Here is a 23,286-nt window from a genome sequence, read left to right as displayed (position 1 = left end):
GAGGGAATTCAGCAGTGTTGTTGGTTAGACACTTTGAGGGGCTTGAAGCCACAGATGAGTGTGTAGGTGGGGGAAATCAATTTAAAATGTGAGAGGAAGGAAACAAATGCATCAGCTGTGTTGGGGAAGGTAAATTAAAATGGAGATTAAAATGATCAAGAGTAATGATTCTTGGTGCAGACTGAGGACAGACATTAAGAATACCTAAAATGTGTGACTGTATTCTCCACAGGACCAACATTGGATTGAGTAGAACAAGCCAGAAAGTCCATCAGGAACTACAACTGGCAACATCCGCAGCTGATCAATTTATTTTGAGTTTAGAATGGTAACCTAATCATTTGATATTCATTACTATTGAAAGTAAACACGGGCCTACTTGCTTAAAGAGTGTTGCAATCTGTGGCAGTTGTGCTGAGAACACGATTTCGGCACAACTTGTCTGGTGCTCGTACTGCCCAATTGCCGCCCTCCCGCGCCTGCCTGGCTTCCAATCATTGGCTCGCGCTCCCACACTGCACCGCGGCTAGTGTGCGTTGGATCTCTCTGGTTGGTTAGTCGCGATCGACTCATTTTACGCAGATGGGGGGGGGGAATTGTAAACCATATTTTACAAAATCAAGCAGTGACTGCAATTTCAATTGACTATTCAAGAGAAAAATAAAACGCATATGATACATATCAGATGTATTTTCTAAACAAGCCATCTTTAGCGAAAATAGTTCTGTAAAGCGTGGAGAAAATCCTCCCCCCCCCCTTTGCATCCATTGACCCAGTGAACCTACTTCCGCATTCGGTTGGCACTTGCCAACTGACCAGGCTTGCGCTCCCACGCAACCTAACTTGACTAGTTGAAGGCCCGCCCCCGACGCGCTGATTGGCCGCGCCTCCCTGGTTAAAACAGGCAACCTCCCACCACACTCTACGTCCTATTGGTCAAACGCCTTGTCAATCAGTAAGACGCCGAGTGCTGTTCGTTTTCATCAGGTTAGGTTGAGCCCCGCCTTTTCCCTCAGCGCTCTCCAACCTGTATTAAAAAAAGATAATTTTTTTCCCGGGGCCTTGCAGCTTTATCAGGGGTGGTGGTGGGGGGTGGATAAATGTAAAAAGTGTTTTAAAAGGAAAGTGGATTTTACTTGTTTGTTTTGGGGTTTTTTTTTGTGGATGGTGGAGGCCGTGCCACAATAGTTCGGTTTATTCAGCCCCGGAGCCAGCGAGTGTGAGATGAGGAGAGGGAAGCCCTGCACTCGCAGCGCGCACTGCCTCTGGTTGCTAACGGCGGCCTTGGTGACGGCACGCTGCTGCTGCGGTGCGAGCGGCCAGGCCGACAAGGTGATATGGGCCATCAACGCCGGCGGCGAGGCTCACACCGACGTCCACGGCATCCACTTCAAGAGGGACCCGCTGGAAGGCAAAATAGGCAGGGGTAAGCCATGGGGGATGGGAGGAGGGGCTGGGGAAGTACATGCCAAATGTGGGGGAGCCCACTGTTTTATTACATTTAATTGTTGATCTCACTTAATAATCAGTGCTCAAAATGCTGGCTGTGTCTTGGAGTGAAGTTGTGAATTTGCAAAAAAAAAGCCAGAAATAAAACTTTCCCCAAGTGTGCTTGTCAAAGTGAGGGATGACAGTACTGAGGCGTGGGGGTGGGGAAGAGGCAACTTACATTTGCCAGCAACTTTTTTTCTTACTGACTGCTGGAGCACATGTGGCAGGCAACATGTTGGTCGTCTAAATGGATTGTTAATCAGGCCACATGGATGTCCTCTCTTTCCCCCCGCCCCCTTTCCTTCCAAGTGTGATCAAGTAACCAAAAAGTATGTGATTTTTGTCTCTTACAAAAATCCTGGATGCCACATAACCGTGCTTTTTAAATATTGATTGTATGCACCTTATCAGCAACTATAGAAGAACCTCTGTGTTGCATCTGACCTGATCTGGGATTACTTGATGCTATAACAGAGTACAGATGTGGTTTAAATGTGCAATAAGCTTTATTGCAGATAACTGCTAATGATTTATATGGATAGCTAACCATCACAGCTCACTAACTAACTTATTTATCTTCAATCTATTGTGGAAAATTTCTACAAGATAGATGCTCTGTTGTGTGGCATTCTGAATAGAATGAAGGCAGATGACTTGCTCCCACACCTGTGGCATTTTACCACCTGCTGATTAGTATTGCACGAGAGGAGCGGATGAACTTGCCTTGGAATCCATTTTTGTTCTTGCTCATGAGGAATCGCGCCTCCTCCACACAGCTGCGATCAGGAACTTGTAGTGAGGATGAATGATGTGAACCCACGACTCATTGATTCGCAGTGCATTAATACATGTGTCTTTGTCTGACTTGTACATATAATTACAAATCTTCATAGCTTCCTACTCATTTGAGCTTGACTGGGTCTTAAATTCATGAAGTGGTCACCACCAGAACATTTGTACTGTTAACTGATCTCAACTAAGGTGTTGCTACAATTGTCCTTCGGGCCTGTGGTGGGGTGGGAGGGAGCGATGAGCCTGGGCTCCTAATACTGGTCATTACAGTGACCAATGGCTGGAATGTGTTTGTGTCTGTGGGTATTATGGTGATAACCTGATTAGTCTCTGCTCTGGTTGAGTAGCTTGCCAACATTTGTTGCCTAGGACAATGAAAAGGCTTGAGTGAGACAGTCGCACCTGTGGATCCATATCCAGTATGAGTTAGCATCTTGTGGGGGGGAAATATGTTGTTTTGTTTTTGGCTCAGTGGCAACTTATGACATTGAGTAAATAAATTGTGTTGTCAGATCAGGGAGAGGAGATGGCTTTCATTTCTCTTTTCTGAGCACTTGAAGCAGATAAAATGTGTATCAAATAAGACATCTACTGTTACATCTTTGGAAAGATTAACGTGAGGAAATTGCATAGAGGTGAGATTGTACTGTGAAGAGGAACTGTATTAAAGGCCTCATTATTTGGACATTACATTTAAGTTTTTCTATGAAGAAGTTTCTGTCACGGTTATAATGCACTCTGGAGTAATGGGCGTCTCCTCATGTCACACAGGTGGCCAAAAAGAAAAGATGGGTAATTAATTTTACAATTCCATCTGTTTGCACATTGATGTTTGCAGTCTCAAATGTGAGTTTTAATGAGTAAAATCGGCAGAAAATGAAACTTTTAAATTTGTGATGCAAGTGTTTGATCCAAGGTGTATCCAAATAAAGTAAGTGTATTTGACATTAACTGACCTTTTTTTTTCCCCCTCTACTTTCTGACCCACTTTATGGTGGCTGTTAATAAGTGCTTCTGGCCAAACATATGTCTGCTTAGCTTGAAGTTGACGTGGTGATGACAGCTTTTCATTGAGATTATGGAGCATGTTCCATTTTCGTTATGTTTGGGATATCCTTCTTTGAAAAGAAAACAAACCATGTTCTTCTCACACTGTTAATTTGGAATGGCTCAAAATATTTGCCTCCAACAAAGAACTATTAAGATAGCAATGTGGAATAGCACTGCATGGGAACTGAACTGGTACTTTAGCCAAGCTCCTGGTGGAAATGTCCTTGATAAAATCTAACCTAGTTATTTTAGTGTGCTTGAGCCATTCGAGGCATTACTGCTATATTTTAATGATCTGTTGTATTTTGTTGTTGTCTTGTTGCAAAATTTGTGTATTTTTTGTGAGGGACGTTGGTGCTGGATAATGGAACAATTTTCCATTTCAGGTAGCGAGTATCCGCATCAAGTGCTTAGGTCAGATACGGCGCATCTAGCTGAAGAGTAACAACCCAACTGTCGTGCTTAATCCCAGTCTCAAGATTCCCAATTAGTGCACTAGTGCAACATTTCCCATTTTCCACATCGACCATCTTTGAAAGAAATTGCTAATTCAGGCACTTTTGTGCTGAAGGCTCATGCCCACTACGAGCTTGGCCAAGACTAACCCAACCTCATTTCACATTGAATCCTTAGGATGGAGGAGGCTTTTATCCCATTATCGGCACTAGATTTGAACCTCCTAGAGGTGCCAGGATAGGGTTACAGTTCACTCTGCTACCCAGTCTCCCTCATAGTATTTACATTTGGTCCAACAGGTACAGGAAGCTGGTATTTGCCACCTGCGTTATATTTAGATCAAGTCAGGAACTCAACTACATGTCAAGCCTGTGCAGTGACTATGAACAGAACTTTGGAAAAGTCCTGGGAAGGGAAAAATGATTAAATCTCCCTCATTACTATACAATAATAGGTTCAATCCTTGGTTTGTGAGTTTGCTGATTTCAGCTGGTGCAGTGATTGGCCACAGAACACTTGGATTAGCGAACGGAATAATTTGCCAGGGTTCCCGGATTGCAGGCACTTGCTGGAAATATGTGTATGTGTTGGGCGAAGACAGAATCAGACTATACTGTGATGCCTCCTTTGGGCAAAGAACCTGTGACACTCACTGTCGGGCAATACTGGCCACTTGGGCGAGGTACCACATGTCACCTGTAGCCTGTGGAACTGTGCTGCAGTTAAGTGAACCCCTATCTCTTGGACATGACAAATTTAAAGTTCAGGTGCAAGTTATGCAGCTAACTGCATCATCTGAATCCCAGGATACATTATTGCCTTGTAGTATTCAGCTCTGCCTTTTACAGATGGAACGACACAGCATTAGTGTAGTGTCTGACAAGAACTGAACACATGACATGAGTTTTAATTTTCATATTGTCTTAACTTCGCAAAAATGAATGTTTAATGTAATACAATTGGTTAAAGTTCTAGAAATAACAAGTAAAATGGAACCTGAACTGATTCCATATTTTCACTTGGCATTTTTTTAAGCATGTTGGTATCAATACACTGAGTGGGAATAATACTTTAGCAAAAACACTTTTAATGTTATACTATGCTTCTTGCATAATTTTAATTCATCCTCTCCAGTTGTTCCCACCACAATTGCTAACGCCAGTGACCAACTGAAAATCAGGGGTATCTAACCAATCTCCTGACAGATTGCAGGGAGTTTTTTCACAGTTCAAGATCTCTCACACCAACCATTATGTCCTCTGGCAAATGGGTCGGTGGTAACCAAAGGTGAAAGATTTAAAATAATTGACAAAAAAAAACGAGGGGGGAAATTAGACTTTTTTCAGAGGGTTGTTGGGATCTGGATCGCACTATCTGAAAATGTGGGGGAATCAGATTCCATAGGACCTTTCAAAAGACAATTGCAGATTTATTTGAAGAGAACTAACTTGCAGGGTTATGGGGAGAAAGTTGGACTGTGGGACTAAAGAGCCGGTACAGGCATGACAAGATGCCTACACGCAGCTATGTGAAAATTTAATGGTTCACTATTACGCTTTACTGAAATCTTGCAATGGCAATGTGTTTATCAGTTTATAACCCATAATCCTATCACATGCTTCTAAGTTACTAGTTGAGTATGGCATGACTCACTGATTTTTGAATTGTCCGCACAGTCACACTGGAAACGTTCGAACTACATCGATTACACACCATTTTGCGTGTTTTGCAGACTTGTGTTCTATCCTTTTTTTTTTAAAAGTGTGAAAATTAGGCACTTGCACTTAAGAAATCATGCACTGAAGCACAAAACAACAGTGATTCGTAGCAACAACTACTTTTTTGTGTGGGTGAGGAGGAGAGTGTTGATGTTGAGTCAACCATGCTTAAATTAATCTTTGACATTCATTTTGGTATTCTGACAGGTTTTCCTTGTTATAATTGTCAGAACATTCAAATGCTGGAGACGATTGATTGCTATTTCCTGTTCTAAACTCTCGAAACATGCCCCCCCCCCCCCCCCCCAGCCCCTTCTCCTTTACTTAGAGGATAACATAACCCAAGAACTGTTTTATGCTTCTGTACATATCCTTAAATCTATATATTCAATATTAGAACAAAAAAAATGCTTGTGGGTGTTACGCAGAACAACCTCTGTATGCCTGAAACGGGAACAACCCCAGTCGTGCGACTGTCAAAACCTGATCCACAAGTTTGAAAGATATTTGATCTGAATGGATTGAATTTTCTAACCTCCACCTCCCACCCCATTTTGTCCTAGCAAAAGATTCTTCCATTGCTGTGTCAACTTTTCAAAACGGCACAAGCTGCGCGGTTCTGAAATTATTATGGTCCATTGCCAGACATTAGAACAAAGTAGAATTCGCTCAAACATGAGAGTGATTTCAGCACTTGCATATTAGGGCTATATATATAATTAAACAAAGCTCTTTTTGTTCCAAGTACATCAAAATATAAAGGCAGAAGTTTACTGTTTATATGCAAATGAAAAGCACCTGTTCCACTTGGGGGGGAGGGGGAGACCAAACCTACCTTCAGCCACCTCTTATATGAACTTTAAGTGGAGCCACTGAATAGTGCTCAGGAGAAAGGATCCCAGTGGACAAGCCAAGGCCAATTTCAGCAGAAATCAGGGAACAAACCTTGTACCCTCCTATCTTTTTATATGGGTTAGTACCAATTGTGTGTTGCATTTGCCTACAGAACCATTAGGGAGTTGCCACAAGTTGGCAATTTATAGTGGTGAAAATCAAGCTCCCTTTGCACACTAAGAAATCGATGAAGGATGAATTGGGCAATTCTGATGGGTGTACTAATTAGTTAATGGGTTATCTTTGAAAGGTGTACCTAGTCGTTTACCTCCTGTTGTGTACATTAGGTGTGTGGAAAGCATATTAAAATATAATTGCTGCAGTAGAAGCTCTAGGGCTGCAATGAATATTTGGATGTTCAAATATTCATTTGTGTGAGGAAGTATTTCAATAACATTGCCTCTGAATGTTTTGTCTCTTGGCTTTGATTCAGACTCGGCTCCATATAAATTCTGTAGAGGATACACATCGGGGACCGGTGGTTTACCGAAAGTGGAGTGGCGCCGGTTGCACAGGCATGACTGAGGTATGGCGGCTGCAACACGAGTGGTTTATTTTCTGTAAACCACATTGTCCCCAGTGTGTATTCTGTTTATGCAACATGTACAGTGCACGTTTATACAGCCAGTGAATGTTCATTCGGTGTTTGAACTTTTATTGTGAATTTAAACAGGGTTAGTTATTTTTCTTCTCTTCTCTTCTATTCCTGAAGGTGCTGACTCACATTGGGGTATGGTTCCACGTGTGCTGGCTGTCCTCTGGGTACCTGAGCCAAGTGGCTGCTATTCATGTGCGAGCACAGACAGCGAGGGCAGATTCTCCTGTTTTGTGCCTGGGCCCATTGGATCATCTGGATGCAGCAAATAGTGGAAAATCAGCGGGGGAGAATCGCATACCGATAAGGGAGCCTATCCAATTTAAATCCATTAACTTGAACAGATGAAAAGTCAGTTGGGCTCCCTCTTGGGCACGCATTCCTCTCCACTTGATTTGCCTTTATCTGCTCCGCTCAGGTGATCCAATCCATCTAGGCACAGGAAATTTGTCCCTTCAGTAACTGACTCATCACGGATAACAAGCACCTGAAATTGACCTCCTGGAGCCTTAAAGAAAAATAATGCAATGTTGCAGCACATTGTGTCACAGCTCATGTTGCACTGCAGCAAGGACACAAGGAAAATGTCTGAAAATAACACCAGGCCAAATACAATTAATGTTGACTTAGCTCCATCAATGGTATCAATACAGGTCTGGTGGCAGCCCTGTGGAACCATAAACCAGCACCATGTACAAAATGCATGCCATATAAAAATGTTGTCAATGGAGCTTGCTCTCCCTCGTTCTTCAATGGTAAATATTTGGTTTTGATAAAACCCTGTATGTTTATTACAGCTCTAACATTGAGAAAACACACAGTGCTATTGTAGTGTTTCGCAAAGCACTAACTTTAATGTTGTCACATTTACAAACCCAGTTGCATCTAAACTGTAAATGCGGGAGGATATTTGATTTGGCCTGCCTCCTTCTCAATGTTGTAACTGCAGAATAGTATAGTCCTTTTTGTATACATTTTTCAGGGTTTCAGCTTCCTTCCTGTTTCTTAAAATATAAAGTTACGGTCACTTAGAACAACTGTCCAAAAGCAAAACTTGGTGCTGCTTTTTTTGCTAAAAGGAGTGTGTGTAGTGTCGGTCATGGCTCGGTGGTAGCACACTCTCTCCTGAGTCAGAAGATTGTGGGTTTATGTCCCATTCCAGAAACTTGAGCACATAATCGATGCTGACCATTCTGTGCAGAACTGAGGGAGCTGTCGGAGGTGCCGTCTTTCAGATGAAACAACCGAGGCCCCATCTGTCCTCTCGGGTGGACATAAAAGATCCCATGGCACCATTTCGAAGAAGAGCAGAGAAGTTTGCCCTGGTGTTCTGGCCAATATTTTTCTCTTAGCCAACATCACTAAAACAGATTGGGCCGAAAATTGCAGTCGGAGGCTTCCTTCGGACAAACTCCTCCAACCCGGAAAAAATCTTCTGAAATACCTGGTGGTCCCGGAGGAACGTAGGATTCCGGTTGGAGGCCTCCATTCGCTGCTCAGCACACAGGGACATGTCTTCCACATACGGACGCGTATGCTGAAATCACATGGGCTATCTAGTGTTCTCATTGATGATGGGAACTCCATTTGTACGAGTTCCCATTGCTATCAATGAGAATAACCATCAAAAACAAGAAACACAGCACAATAAATCAAAAAAACACCTCATATATTTAATAATTAAAATTGAATGTCATTAAATGTGTTAATGTGGTTTGATAAGGTTAATAAACTTACCTTTTATGGGCAGGGTTTTTAATAGAAAGATTAAATTTAATTACTATTTTATATGTTTTAAAACCCTTTACGTTGGTAAAAGTAGGCTATACGCCTGCTTTTACCAGGCTCCAGAATTTGAAGGATTTTCGCTGGGTAAGAGTTGGGAAAATGGCCCAATCTCTGCCCCACGGATGTCCTTCCTGCAGGGATGCATTGGATCTGTCTAAAGAAATTTTGACAGATTGGAAATGCCTGTTCTCGGCGCATGCACATCGTGCGCCAAGAACCAGCTTTTGTGAGACCTGCCGGGGGTGTGCGCAGATCATATGCACCTGGCGAGGCCACAATTTTTGGCCCAATATCTGGTCATTACCGCATTGCTGTTTGTGGGACTTGCTCACAAATTTGCTGCATTTCCCACATTACAACAGTGACTGCACTTCAGAAAAGTACTTCATTGGCCACCCTATGGTCATGAAAGGCACTATATAAATGCAAGTTAATTCTTTTACCATGCCTACTATTGACCGCGTAATTGGGCTGAACTGAACACTTGTAGATTTGCTTCTCAATATTTTGGCAGTTAATTAAGTGCCATAAAGCTCAAGTTCACATCTGAAGGAAGAGGAAATCGATGCCTCAAATAGCAGGGGTAGTAAGCTAAAGCCTTGTCAATATTTTCCTGAACTCAATGTAACTCTGCCATTTCTTCTCTCTCTTTCTCAAGCATCAGACTATGGGATGAGGTTGCCTATTTTTCGATCAATGCCTGAAGATCAAGTTCTATATCAAACTGAGCGTTACAACGAAGAAACATTTGGATATGATGTTCCAATTAAAGAGGAAGGCGACTATGTATTGGTTCTGAAGTTTGCTGAAGTATATTTTGCCCAGTCTCAACAGAAGGTAGTTTTATTTAATTTCTTCTGGATGGGAGAGGTTTTGGTGTTCAATTTACATAAAGTGTAAAATTATTTTTAAGATGAATGTATTTCAGTATAAAGTGAACAGCATCTGCACACTTTAGCAATTACTGTTTTAACTCCCCACCCCCACCCTTTCTCTCCAGAAGGAGCTGACCCATGGTGGTGTGTGGTTCCAGGGCCACCTTTTTGGTACCTATCCTAAGTGACAGTTCTTAATGTAGGAGCCAAGACCACAGGTATCTGCAAATTGTTCAACCATTGGGTGGTTTCACAGCTAAGCCCAATCCTCACCCACTGTCTACATGTTTACCGGAGTCACTGGACAGTGATAAGAACCGTAGCTGACTTTTTTTCCTGTCTGTCTTAACCACATCACACCTGGGCTAATTGTAGTGTCTTACTGCCATCCTGGCTTGAGATCAGCTAACTCCCCACAGGCTAGCACACAAAGCTTGGGACCTTCCTGGTTTGTATGAGTCAGTCCTACTGTGGGTGCTCCAATTACCTGGATAAGCCATAACAGTTACTCCATATTCTCTCCTAGAAGATTTAAAGGATGATGTAATTGAGGTGTTTAATATGATTAGAGGAGTTGACGGGGTCAATAGAGCAACACTATTTCCTCTGGTGGGGGAGTCCAGAGCAAAGGGACGTAACTTTAAAATTAGAGCCTGGCCATTCAGGAGTGATGTCAGGAAGCACTTCTTCACAGAAAGGATAGTGAAAATTTGCAACGCTCTTCCCTCAAAAGACAGCTACAGCTCGGTCATTTGAAAATGTTAAAACTGAGATTGATAGCTTTTTGTTAGGTAAGGTTTACGGAACCAAGACTGGTAGAAGAAGTTAAGGTACGCTTCAGCCGTGATCTAACTGAAGGGCGGAATAGGCTCTGGGCTAAATGGCCTACTCCTGTTCCTAAATAGGAGGTTGTGCCTCAGTTTTTTTTTAAAGTGAATGCTACAAATAAAAATAACTTTTTTTTTTCCTTATCTTGTTTATATGTTCCCTTCTGATGGTACTTGGGGTGGGGCTGTGTTTTGTTTTCTCTAATTCCTTTGGCAATTGAAGTGATAATGTAGATTTTATTTAATATGGGAAGTTAATGTCAGCTTTCCCTTTTAAAATATACAACCATTACTTTACTTTATTATCTCGGTTATAGAGACCTTATCTGTTGGACAGAGGTATTGTCCTGACAGCCATTTTATGCAATAAACACTTTGCCATATGGTTGCTACATTTCTTAAACCCTTTACCCTCGCCCATCTCCCTGCCCCCGCCCAGAGCATTGGTCGTCTTTCATCAAATTTCTGTGATCACTGAGGGTGTGGCTCCTGTATGGCTCAGAGACATGGACCATGTAGAGTAGACATCTTAAGTTGCTGGAGAAATACCACTAACTGTCTCTGCAAGATCCTGCAAATCCCTTGGGAGGACAGACGCACCAACGTTAGCGTCTTCGACCAGGCCAACATCCCCAGCATTGAAGCACTGACCATACTTGATCAGCTCCGCTGGGCAGACCATACTGTTCGCATGCCAGACACGAGACTCCCAAAGCAAGCGCTCTACTCAAAACTCCTTCACGGCAAACGAGCCAAAGGTGGGCAGAGGAAACATTACAAGGACACCCTCAAAGCCTCCCTGATAAAGTGCAACATCCCCACTGACGCCTGGGAGTCCCTGGCCAAAGACCGCCCTAAGTGGAGAAAGTGTATCCGGGAGGGTGCTGAGCACCTCGAGTCTCATCACCGAGAGCATGCAGAAATCAAGCGCAGGCGGCGGAAAGAGCGTGCGGCAAACCTGTCCCACCCACCCCTTCCCTCAACGACTATCTGTTCCACCTGCGACTGGGACTGTGGTTCTCGTATTGGACTGTTCAGCCACCTAAGGACTCATTTTTAGATTGGAAGCAAGTCTTCCTCGATTCTGAGGGACTGCCTATGATGATTGTGTGTGTGTGTGTGTTCTCTCCTCGCAAATGCACAATTGAGAGGTTGAGTTACTGAAGACAAATGGAAGTGCCAAGGGATGACATATTGGATTTTTTGAATCCTATCCAATTTAGAAGGGAAGGAAGAGCTTGTAGGAAGTCACACATATTTGATAAAGAATTCCAAAGCTGTTGTGAAATCAATTCTTGGCATCGCTGGCAGCAATTGTGGATTTCAAATACCGGTAAGACATTCATGATGGGGAGTTGTATTGTAAAATGAGATTAATATATTGCACCTTCATTCAAACCTTTTATGGCCTGGATTGAAGGCGCTGGTATATAAAATAATTTAATAATATGGCTGTTCAGTGTACAAGTAATTTGTGTTGTGGGCCTGCACCCAATAGGAAGCAATGCAAAACTCATTCATGCAAGATCTTTACAGCTAGCAGAAAAAGGGGACTTGCATTGCATCAGTCTGCGCCAGTTTTGAACTGAGTTCCCAGAGGGTTAAGGGACAATGTTGAAGCCGACTAGTTCACCCTATGGAGAGAGTAAAGTAGAAATACATTTATCATCAATTCGGCATAATTGAAACTTGTAGTAGAAATTGCAGAGTGGTGATTGAAGCAACCATTTGAAAGTTATGGTAGCCACAAGGAAGCTTGTATAATAAAATCAGAAAATTCTGGAAATATTCAGCAGGTCAGGCAGCATTTGCGGAGAGAGAAAAACAGAGTTCACGTTTCAGGTTGATGTCCTTTCATCCGAAAATTTTTACTGGCCAACAAAGGGTGTTTCAGGCACTTTAATTGCCTCGGCTTATTGTGTGCAGCTTTATCCTTTTACTTTTATTCCTGGGCGTCTGTCTTGTTGCGCTCCACTATACAATGCCCTATTAGTGGAAATATAGGGAACTAACTCAGCATTTACTCTGCATCTTAGTCCAACACGAAATTCGTGCACCCACATCTTCTTGGGTCTGCAATTCCGTCGGTTCTGAATACAGGGGCATTTGCACCAGACAGTACAGCTGAAGCGGAGCGTCCTGCACATCCTCTGTCGGCTCCACTCCTGTAATACGAGTACCGATTCATGCTCCGTAGCAATGGGAGTTAATGTTGTATTCAAAATATATAAAATTAAATCAGATTGGCTATCTTTTTTTGGCTGGATCAGTATGACAGTTGAGGAGCAACAACTGGCAAAAATGGGCTCAAATCCAAAAATTCTTGACTTTGGGCCTGCTGCTCATATTTTGCACATCAAATGCTCCTCAGCAGAAAGGATCATGCCCTTTGGATTGTATCACTCAATTTGCAAAAAAAACCATTATTGTGGTGTCTTTTTAATGAATGCTAGGTGAGAGCAGTCAGTTTTGTATACAAAAGTGTTCAGCAATGATTGTAATGTACAAATTTTTAAAACAATACTCCCTAAAAAGCCATTTCAAGTTTTTTTTCAGAGTAACCTTGGGTTACCTGTGCATAGATATTGAAAGGTTGTGGCTTATGTAACATTTCAAACATTACATTAAATTTGCATTTTGTGCCATTTCTGGCAAAAGCACAGAACAACATTTCATTACACACACACGTACAGTTTGAGTTACTGCTCTAGATGACTGAGAAGATTGTGGTGAACAAATTAGTTCAGAGCAAGCAACAAGTTTTTAAATTCAGTTAACTAAACGCAAAGTCTGGGGTTGGTGATTAATTTTTGGTTGATCTAATGTAAGCCATCCATAACCTTTTGAGAGCGATGTCTGGGAATGCAGTGCAGAAACTTTTCTTTTATAAGAGGGTTGCCTGTAGTGAACCAATGTAGTGTTGTCTTTTTTTTTTAAACCAAGTATTCCAGTGGCTGGCCTTGGCTCTTCTGGCAAGTTTACAGTGGGGTTGCTGCCAGCTATGTGAGACCTGCGCATTGGGAATGCCTATGATATCCAATACAAAAGCAGCTTTAATTAGATCACATTTTTCCATTCACTAGTGACGGACCTGTACCCACCAGTACTTCATCCCTGTGTTGTCAATGAAAAAGCTCTCTGCAGGTACAGCCCCAGTTTGCAAGGGGTTAATCTATGACTGCATTGTTAATTGTTTGCATAGATCTTGTGTACAAATTTCACAAGCCCAGCATCACATTTTACTGAAATTCTGTTGACCGCTGTTAGCGTTAGTGTTTTCTCAGAAGAATCACTCAACACTCAGAGTCGGTTCCAATGCCTGGCGGCCTTTATTACGCTCAGCGGGGAGGAAAACTCAGGACCGTATCCAGGTTTCTCTCCACCGAACAAAGGGTTACATACACCTTTATATGTTTCACAACAGTTACAAAACAGTTTACTACAGCTACACAGCCCATCACGGCTGGACACAAGCCAATCACAACGATTATAGATTACATATAGGTTCTTTTAACCCAATAGAATTCCCCTAGTATCCCGGGAACCATATGTTCGGTTATTGTCAGCTTGGGCTGATCGATGACTTTATAGGTTCTCTCCCTAGTTCTTTCATCTGGGAGAAATAATTGGTTTATAACCTTGTTTACAGGAGATGGTTTCCCTCTTATCTTTCTTCCTGGGGAATTAATTGGTTTATGACCTTGTTCACAGGAGATGGTTTCCTTCTTATCTCTGTCTTCCCGCATCCCAGGCATTCCTATAGTGGGCCTCACAGGGTTATTGCTTGGTCATTGAACGTTCAACAGTTCACAGCTTGACTACCTGATTTCCCATCATGCCTGGGCAGCCATTTTATGTGTGTGTCCATTTTAAGCTTATGTGAGTTTTAAATATCCAGCAGGTGCCTAATGCCTAGTTATATATATATATATATATTTCTACTCTCTACAACAACCGCACTTTAAATAGATTTTTTAAAATTTACCCTGTTGGAGGTGCTTTTGGGAGGGGAAAAAAAAGTTCAATAGCAACTGTGTCCCCACCAACGTTTATCCTTCAACCAACATCATTAAAACAGATTATCTGGTCATTATCAGTGCCAGCTGTGGCTCAGTGGGTGGCACACTCGCATGAGTCAGAAGGTTGTAGGTTCAAATCCCACTCCAGAGACTTGAGCACACAAATCTAGGCTGATACTGCAGTGCAATGCTGAGGGAGTGCTGCACTTTCAGAGGTGCTATCTTTCGAATGAGCTGTTAAACTGAGGTCCCGTCTGCGCGCGCTCAGGTGGACGTAAAAGATCCCATGGCACTATGTCGAAGAAGAGCAGGGGAGTTATCCCCGGTATCCTGGCCAATATTTAGCCCTCAAATCAACATCATAAAAACCATTTATCTGGTCATTATTACATTGCTGTTTGTGGGAGCTTGCTGTGAGCAAATTGGCTACCGTGATTCCTACATTACAACAGTGACTGTACCACAAAGTACTTAATTGCCTGTAAAGTGCTTTGGGACATCAGGTGGTCGTGAAAGGCGCTATATAAATGCAAGTCTTTTACGATGGAGCTTAAACTGTCAAATGGCTAACATAAGCAGTTGTGAGTGGCCTACCGTATTGCTCTAAACTGGCCATAATGCAGTCCAATTGCCAACATACTCAGTTTCGAGACATGCTCTTCTATTAGGAGCAAGCCTTGATCAAATGCTGTAAATTTGGACCTTTTTTGTGTTTGGACAAATCTATTAATTTTTCAAAAGGATGCAAATAAAACCAGATCACATTCTTCCTTCTTTTGGAGAAAACCCATCTCTAGCCAATCTTCCTGTTCTGTCTGGTGCTGCTCACTGGCAGGGAACTTGAATGGAGCATTATCTTTGTGATTAGAATATTTGTCAATTTTTAAAATTTCCACACCTATAAGAAATGCCATTTTACCAGATTAAGATGCATTTTTTTTCCTGAGCATGAGAGCATTCAATCATTGACGGTACCGTTGTGCATTTCTAAGATACAAGCAGCTTCAATAGGCTGAGCATCATGCAACCTGAAACATTTGGATCTAACTCACTTGATGATCTTCAGTAACCAGTTTAAATGCAGTATAAAAATACCATGGTGGGGTCATTGTATATTTGTGAACATGTGTATGGTGAATCACAGATTATACATTTCAATCTTCTCTCACTCGACACAATCTGAAGTTAGAATTAAAGGAGGAGAACTTTCTTTTCTTGGGAGTTGGGTATCCACTTGCACCTCCAATTACTTTCCTGAATGGCTTAGAATTACATGCAGCGGGTTGGTCCAAACTGGATGCTGATCTGGAGGTGCCCCAGCCAGTGATGTTGGTGACTAAGCTGCCCTACCAGGTTCTTGGCCTCTGTTCTGAGCCAGGATCCTGGACTCCAGTAACAGCTACTGTTGAGTTTGAAATATTGAATTACATTTAAAGTTTGTTTGAACCCTCAAAGGTAGCTGAATGCCAGTGCTACAGAAAAAGGACAAGATTCAGCTTTGACTGGTTATTGGTTGAAATCTGATTTATTGTATTATACTGTGTGCATCTAGCACCGTACCTAGCTCTGTTAATAGGTGTGTTATTATGTTCATGGTATGATTAAAAAGTAACATTGCACACAATTCAAAGCATTTAAGTCTTGCTAGTGATGGGCATTAATTAGTGAAGTTGTCATAAATGTTGAGGGTAAATAGCTGTTATCCAGTACTAATTTCGCTGGTGTATTATCCACAGTTATGTTATTTAACAATGACTTATCGCCAATACCATGTTGTTCTCCATAAATGAGCAATCAATGTGCTTTTTTCCCCCAGAAGCATTAATTTATAATGCAGATCCACTGAGTGAAAAATTGCCATTTAGTTGACACACTGTACTGTTATCTGAAAACTCATACATAATATATTTTCCAGAATAGCAGTAATGTCTACACACTTAAATCAAATTATTTTAGTGATGCATACTATTCCCTGCTAAGTGCCAAATACTTGTTCAGTTTACACATAGACAACACCATAACAAACCAAGGTCTTGCTTCCCAAATGGAAGCCACATCTATACTTGCTTTTGTATTTACTGTAGTACTGCTCTACATAGAAAATTGTTTTAAAGTACAGGGTACTCAGAGTTAGGTAGTTTGAAGAAAAACTGGCCAGACTTGTTTGAAGCACTTTCACTTCTACCATACAATTAGTGTTGGATGGACTTCTGTTTTTGATCACATTGGCCCGTAATTTGCAGTCAGCATCGAAGCAAAGGCATTCGCCGCTGGCCCTGAAGAAAGCTTTCCACAAAGATCTTGCGATCTCTGTGGCGAGAAATTATGCTTTTCAAACGTGCAGCTGAAACCCACATAGTTTAATAGGAATCCCATAGTGCGAGCTGCTGCAATGTCAGCAAGTTGTCTAAGCAGCCAATCACAAGGCAGAATTCTCACAGACCGAGAACCAGGAAATAGAAAGCCCTAATAATCACATTTTAAGAGTGAAACAAAGATTTTTTTTTTTACAAACTGGGTTAAAGTGAAATATCATGAACCAACTTTATTAATTTTAAAATCTAATTTTTTTTTTACTTTAATGGAGAAATTTGACACTCCACCAATATAAAATTAGTTTTTCAGAGCCAGAGTGGTTGTATATCTGTAGTTATTATTCTGATCGCCATTTAAAAAAACGAGTTACAACTCATTTGAATGGATCTAACCTTTCATGGGGTTTCTAACTGTGATATTGGTTCAAAAAAGGGGAAGTTTTCATCAGATCAGTGATTTCACTAATTGTCGGCTGTGTGGAAGGATGGGATGGGGTTGCACAGCGCAGCCTGTGAAGAAGCAGTGAATGACAGACTGCAGCTTCAGGATTTCTGCATTGGGCTGCGCATGCGCTAAATCCTGACGAGGTCAGTTTCAAAGGCAAAATGATTGTGAATGCAGCCATCATCAGGACTGCAAGTTTTGAGAAATTCCAACTGGTTGCATGAATTGGTGGAGTAAAGATTTAACTGAGTACCCTACTGTGTAAATATGTCAAGTGCTGCCAGCTTATTTCAAGAAAGTCTGACTTGCATTTATATAGCACCTTTCACGACCACCAGACGTCTCAAAGCGCTTTACAGCCAATGAAGTACTTTTGGAGTGTAGTCCCTGTTGTCATGTGGGAAATACAGCAAGCTCCCACAAACAGCAATATGATGATGACCAGATAATCTGTGTTTATTAAGTTGATTGAGGGAAAAATATTGACCAGGAGACCTTCGAAATAGTGCCATGAGATCTTTTACATCCACCTGAGAGCAGACAGGACCTCTGTTTAACATCTCGTCTGAAAGTTGGCACCTCCGACATGCAGCACTCCCTCAGCACTATACTGGAGTGTCAGCCTAGATTTATGTGCTCAAGTCCCTGGAGTGGGATTTGAACCCACAACCTTCTGACTCTGGCAAGTGTGCTACCCACTGAGCCTGATCCTGACTTCATGTCCACATATGTGCACTTTCAGGATCAGGCCATGTGATGCCCTGCCCAGCAGCATTTACTGTCCAGCTTTACATTTGAAGAATGCCACTTGTGTGAGCTAGAAAGGGGCTGCTGGGATCTATGGAATCATGCTTGAGCACAATCTGCAATTCTAAGAGAGGAGCGTGAGTAAATCTGGGGCGTAATATTTATTTTTGTCTATTTGACTGTGGACTTGTAACTGAGCTTTCTGATTGGCTCAATATAGAGAGGTGTCCTGGTTTTCTAAGTTCACGTTCAGCTGCAGTTGCAGCTTCTCCCACACTTTTTAGACACTCCTTTAGTCATCTACTGGAACTGCACTCCCGCTCCCTGCTTGACTCACTTTTATAAAGAGCCTTGGGATATTTTGCAAATTGTTATCTTGCTGTCATCGTTCACAGAAACAGAAAATAGAGGTAAATCTATCTTATTTTAACAGTTGGCCGACAGTCCGTTTCGCTCACGTTTAACTACACCAATCCAGGCATAGCCTGCCACTTGCTCCCTGAGCCTCCTATCATTCGCTACCTGTTTTCTGCTGTCTGTCCCTTGGTCCCAGCCTGCCATTTGTACTTTATCTTCCAGTGACCTGCTTTCCCACTTGATCCTGGACTCTTGACCTGGACCTGGAAGGTGTACTACTAATTTTTAAAAGCTGTTAACAGTAATAAACAATGATTTAAAAATGTGGAAGAATGCAAAAGTGGCTTCTTGATGCTTTGTTTTGGTGCTCAGATGCTTTGTGACACAGAGTAGAGCATTGAGCATCACATCCCCTCGCTCCTCTTCCAACCACCGCCCGCCCCCCCCCCCCCCCCCCGCCCCCCCCGCGGAGGCTTCCTGATCTCATTGCTGCTGGCAAAGAAGTGAGCGCGTCTATTGGATTCCACACAGGAGGACAAGGCAAGATACTCCAGGCATCCATACTGAGCCTTTTAACCACTGATTTTGGAAGGACATTAGTAAAAGCCTGGGAATACATTGCCTTGCTGGCACTCTTGGCCAGGGAGTGAAGTACAGCATGGGGAGGAAAGGAAAAATAACAAGGTTAAATGAGAATAGTCATTTGTTTAATTTGTGATGTTCTGTACGAAGCATATTAAACTTTGTTTTTGGCTGGTTTGTGCCTTACTGGGATGTTCTGTCAACTGCCCTTTTTGAATGGGCTCATGTCTAAATAAATAACTTTTTAAAAAAATAAGTCAAGTATGGTTGTATTGTGTTTTTGTGCATGAAGGTTGCTGCTCTTGAGTGTGCACTCTTTGTGGCTTATATTAATTCCCTATTGAGTAACAGATGTTTCCTTTAGCAAGTGGTCAACAGACTGTTCTGCTCTCAAATTTAAATACTTCCAGATGTCAACCAAGTTTAAAAAAAAATTATACTGCCACTTTCTCTGAAAAGTGAAGCTGCCTGATTTATTGAAAAAATATTCTAACAGATTAAAAACACACACTGCTGGGTACACTCAGCAAGTCAGGCAGCATCTGTGGAGAGAGAAAACGTTAACGTTTCAGATCGATGACCTTTTCATCAGAACTGGAAAAAGTTGGAGATGTAACCGGTTTTAAGCAAGTGCAGGGGCAGGGAAACCAGGGAGCGGAGGAAAGAACAAAAGGGAAGATCTGTGATAAGGTGGAAGGCAGGAGAGATTAAATGACAAAAAAATATGATGGTGAAAGAAGGTGGTAATGGAACAAGTGAAGAAACAAAAGATGAGTCTAGATGGGTATGCAGAATCATCAACAACCGCTGTCTGAAAAAATGGGGGCAGAAGCTATGATCTGAAATTGTTGAACTCGATGTTGTGTCCGGAAGTTCTGTAAAGTGCCTAATTGAAAGATGTGGTGCTGTCCTCGATCATACATTAAGCTTCATTGAAACAGTGTAGGAGGCTGGGGTTAGAGTAGGAGTGGGGCGAATTAAAATGACGGGACCAGAAGCTTGTGATCATGCTTGCAGCCTGAACAGAGGTTTACACAAAGCAGTCATCCAATCTGCTATTGGTCTCTACAATATAGAGGAGACCGCATAGTGAGCAGCGAATACAGTATACTAAATTGAAAGAAGTACAAATAAATTGCTGTTTCACCTGGAAGGAGTGGCTGGGACCCTGGACAGTGGGAAGGGAGGAGGTAAAAGGGCAGATGTTGAATCTCCTGAGCTTGTGCGGGAAGCTGCCTTGGGAAGGGGAGAGGGTGCTGGGGGTGATTTGAGGAGTGGACCAGGAAGTTGCAGAGGGAATGGTCCCTTTGGAATGCTGGAAGGGGAGGAGAAGATGTGTTTGATGGTGGGATCAGGCTGGAAATGGCAGAGGGTGATCTGTTGAATATGGAGCCTGATTGGGGACAAGGGGAAGGAACCCTGTTGTGGTTCTGAGGGATGGGAAAGGGCGAGAGCGGCAGTGGTGGAAATGGAACGGACACGATCAAGGACCCCTTCAACCCACGAGGTGGAGGGAATCCTCGGTTGAGGAAAAAGGAAGACTTATCAGAAGCAGTAGTATGGAAGATGGCCTAGTCAGAACAGATGCGACGGAGAAACTGGGAGAATGGGATCGAATCTTTACAGGAAGAGGGAGAGGAAGAAGTGTAGTCAAGGTAACTGTTTGAGTTAGTGGGCTTATAGTTGATATTGGTCAATAGACTGTCCCCAGAAATGGAGACACGAGTCAAGGAAGGGAAGATTTGGAGATGAACCATGTTAAGGCGAGGTAAGGGTGGAAATTGGAAGCAAAAGTTGATGAAATTTTCTAGTTTGCGGCGAGAGGGGAAACTGTGCTAATCCAGTCATCAATGTACCAGAAAAATAAGTGAGGGCGGGGACCTGAGTAGTACTGGAACAAAGAATGTTCGACGTATCGCACAAAAAGGCAGGCATATCGAGGATCCAATGTGGTTCGCATAGCAACACTTTTTTTTTAATTTGGAGAAAGTGAGTGGAGTCAAAGGAGAAGTTGTTCACTGACAATAAATTCAACCAGGTGGTGGGGGGGGAGGAGGAGGGTGGTGGTGGATGGGGACTGTTTGGGCCTTTGTTCAAGGAAGAAGCGGAGAGCCCTCAGGCTGTCCAGATGGAGGTGCCGAGGGATTGGATGTACATGGTGAAAAGGAGACGGTTAGGGCCGGGAAACTGGAAATGGTTAGTGGCGGTAGGCATCGGAAGAGTCACGGATGTAAGGGAAGAAAAAAAATTGCATTAGGAAGAAATCTGTTCCATGGGGCAAAAAACAGGCTGAAGCAGTGGGTCGACCAGGGCACTCCTGTTTGTGGAACTTGGGAAGGAGGTAGAAGTGGTCTGGGGGGGGAGGGGGGAGAAACTGAGGTTTCAGGTCCTGGAGGGAAGATCTCCAGATAATATGTGGTCAGTGATAGTCTGGGACACGATGGCTTGATGTTCAGTGGTGGGGGTCACGGTCCAGGCGGAGGTAGGACGAGGTATCGGAGTTGGCGTTCAGGCTCCGCAAGGTAGAGGTCCGTTCGCCAAACCGCAGTGCGACCCTTGTCAGCAGGTTTAATGACAATATTAGGGTTGGATCTGAGAGAACGGAATGCTGCAATTTCAACGGTGGGGGGAAGGTTCGAGTGAATGAGGGGAGCACAGAAATTGGGAGGGTCAATGTCATACCAGCAGTTCCCAATGAAAAGATCTTGATGGGGCAAGAGGCCAGAGGGAGGGGTCCAGATGGAATGAGAATTCTGAAGATGGAAGAAAGGGTTCGTGGCGGGGGAGGGGGAGGGTGTCTTGGTTTTAAAAGCTTGGCTCAGTTAATACGAATCTTGCATCAAGGGAAATCGGGGATAGTATTAAAGCCAAGGAAGTGGCATACAAATTGGCCAGAAATAGCAGCGAACCCGGGGACTGGGAGAAATTTAAAACTCAGCAGAGGAGGACAAAGGATTTGATTAGGGCAGGGAAAATGGAGTAAGAGAAGATTCTTGCAGGGAACATTAAGACGGATTGCAAAAGTTTCTATAGATATGTAAAGAGAAAAAGGTTAGTAAAGACAAACGTAGGTCCCCTGCAGTCAGAATCAAGGGAAGTCATAACAGGGAACAAAGAAATAGCAGACCAATTGAACAAGTACTTTGGTTCGGTATTCACTAAGGAGGACACAAACAACCTATAAAAGGGGTCAGAGGGTCTAGTAAGGAGGAAGAACTGAGGGAAATCCTTATTTAGTCGGGAAATTGTGTTGGGGAAATTGATGGGATTGAAGGCCGATAAATCCCCAGGGCCTGATGGACTGCATCCCAGAGTACTTCAGGAGGTGGCCTTGGAAATAGCGGATGCATTGACAGTCATTTTCCAACATTCCATTGACTCTGGATCAGTTCCTATGGAGTGGAGGGTAGCCAATGTAACCCCACTTTTTAAAAAAGGAGGGAGAGAGAAAACAGGGAATTATAGACCGGTCAGCCTGACATCGGCAGTGGGTAAAATGATGGAATCAATTATTAAGGATGTCATAACAGTGCATTTGGAAAGAGGTGACATGATAGGTCCAAGTCAGCATGGATTTGTGAAAGGGAAATCATGCTTGACAAATCTTCTGGAATTTTATGAGGATGTTTCCAGTAGAGTGGACAAGGGAGAACCAGTTGATATGGTATATTTGGACTTTCAGAAGACTTTCGACAAGGTCCCACACAAGAGATTAATGTGCAAAGTTAAAGCACATGGGATTGAGGCTAGTGTGCTGACATGGATTGAGAACTGGTTGTCAGACAGGAAGCAAAGAGTAGGAGTAAATGGGTACTTTTCAGAATGGCAGGCAGTGACTAGTGGGATACCGCAAGGTTCTGTGCTGGGGCCCCAGCTGTTTACACTGTACATTAATGATTTAGACGAGGGGATTAAATGTAGTATCTCCAAATTTGCGGATGACACTAAGTTGGGCGGCAGTGTGAGCTGCAAGGAGGATGCTATGAGGCTGCAGAGCGACTTGGATAGGTTAGGTGAGTGGGCAAATGCATGGCAGATGAAGTATAATGTGGATAAATGTAAGGTTATCCACTTTGGTGGTAAAAACAGAGAGACAGACTATTATCTGAATGGTGACAGATTAGGAAAAGGGGAGGTGCAACGAGACCTGGGTGTCATGGTACATCAGTCATTTGAAGGTTGGCATGCAGGTACAGCAGGCGGTTAAGAAAGCAAATGGCATGTTAGCCTTCATAGCGAGGGGATTTGAGTACAGGGGCAGGGAGGTGTTGCTACAGTTGTACAGGGCCTTGGTGAGGCCACACCTTGAGTATTGTGTACCGTTTTGGTCTCCTA

At 42.9% G+C, this 23,286-nt stretch overlaps 1 protein-coding gene across 2 annotated transcripts in view; it reads left to right on the top strand.

Moving 5' to 3' along the window:
• Positions 1-975: 975 nt before the first annotated feature.
• mlec (malectin) overlaps positions 976-23,286 on the top strand; it is a 58,417-nt gene continuing 36,106 nt past the window's right edge. The window contains exons 1-2 of one of the 2 annotated variants that reach the window (XM_070886305.1): positions 976-1,426; positions 9,443-9,621. In XM_070886305.1, coding sequence (XP_070742406.1) covers positions 1,225-1,426; positions 9,443-9,621 — 381 coding nt within the window. In that variant the 5' untranslated portion in view covers positions 976-1,224. The remainder of the gene's footprint in view (positions 1,427-9,442; positions 9,622-23,286) is intronic. The other variant, XM_070886306.1, reaches the window with a different exon arrangement.

The sequence above is a fragment of the Pristiophorus japonicus genome, chromosome 8 (genome assembly GCF_044704955.1).
Source record: "Pristiophorus japonicus isolate sPriJap1 chromosome 8, sPriJap1.hap1, whole genome shotgun sequence".
NCBI classification, from domain to species: Eukaryota; Metazoa; Chordata; class Chondrichthyes; family Pristiophoridae; genus Pristiophorus; species Pristiophorus japonicus.
This window is presented reverse-complemented; position numbering and strand designations above follow the sequence as displayed.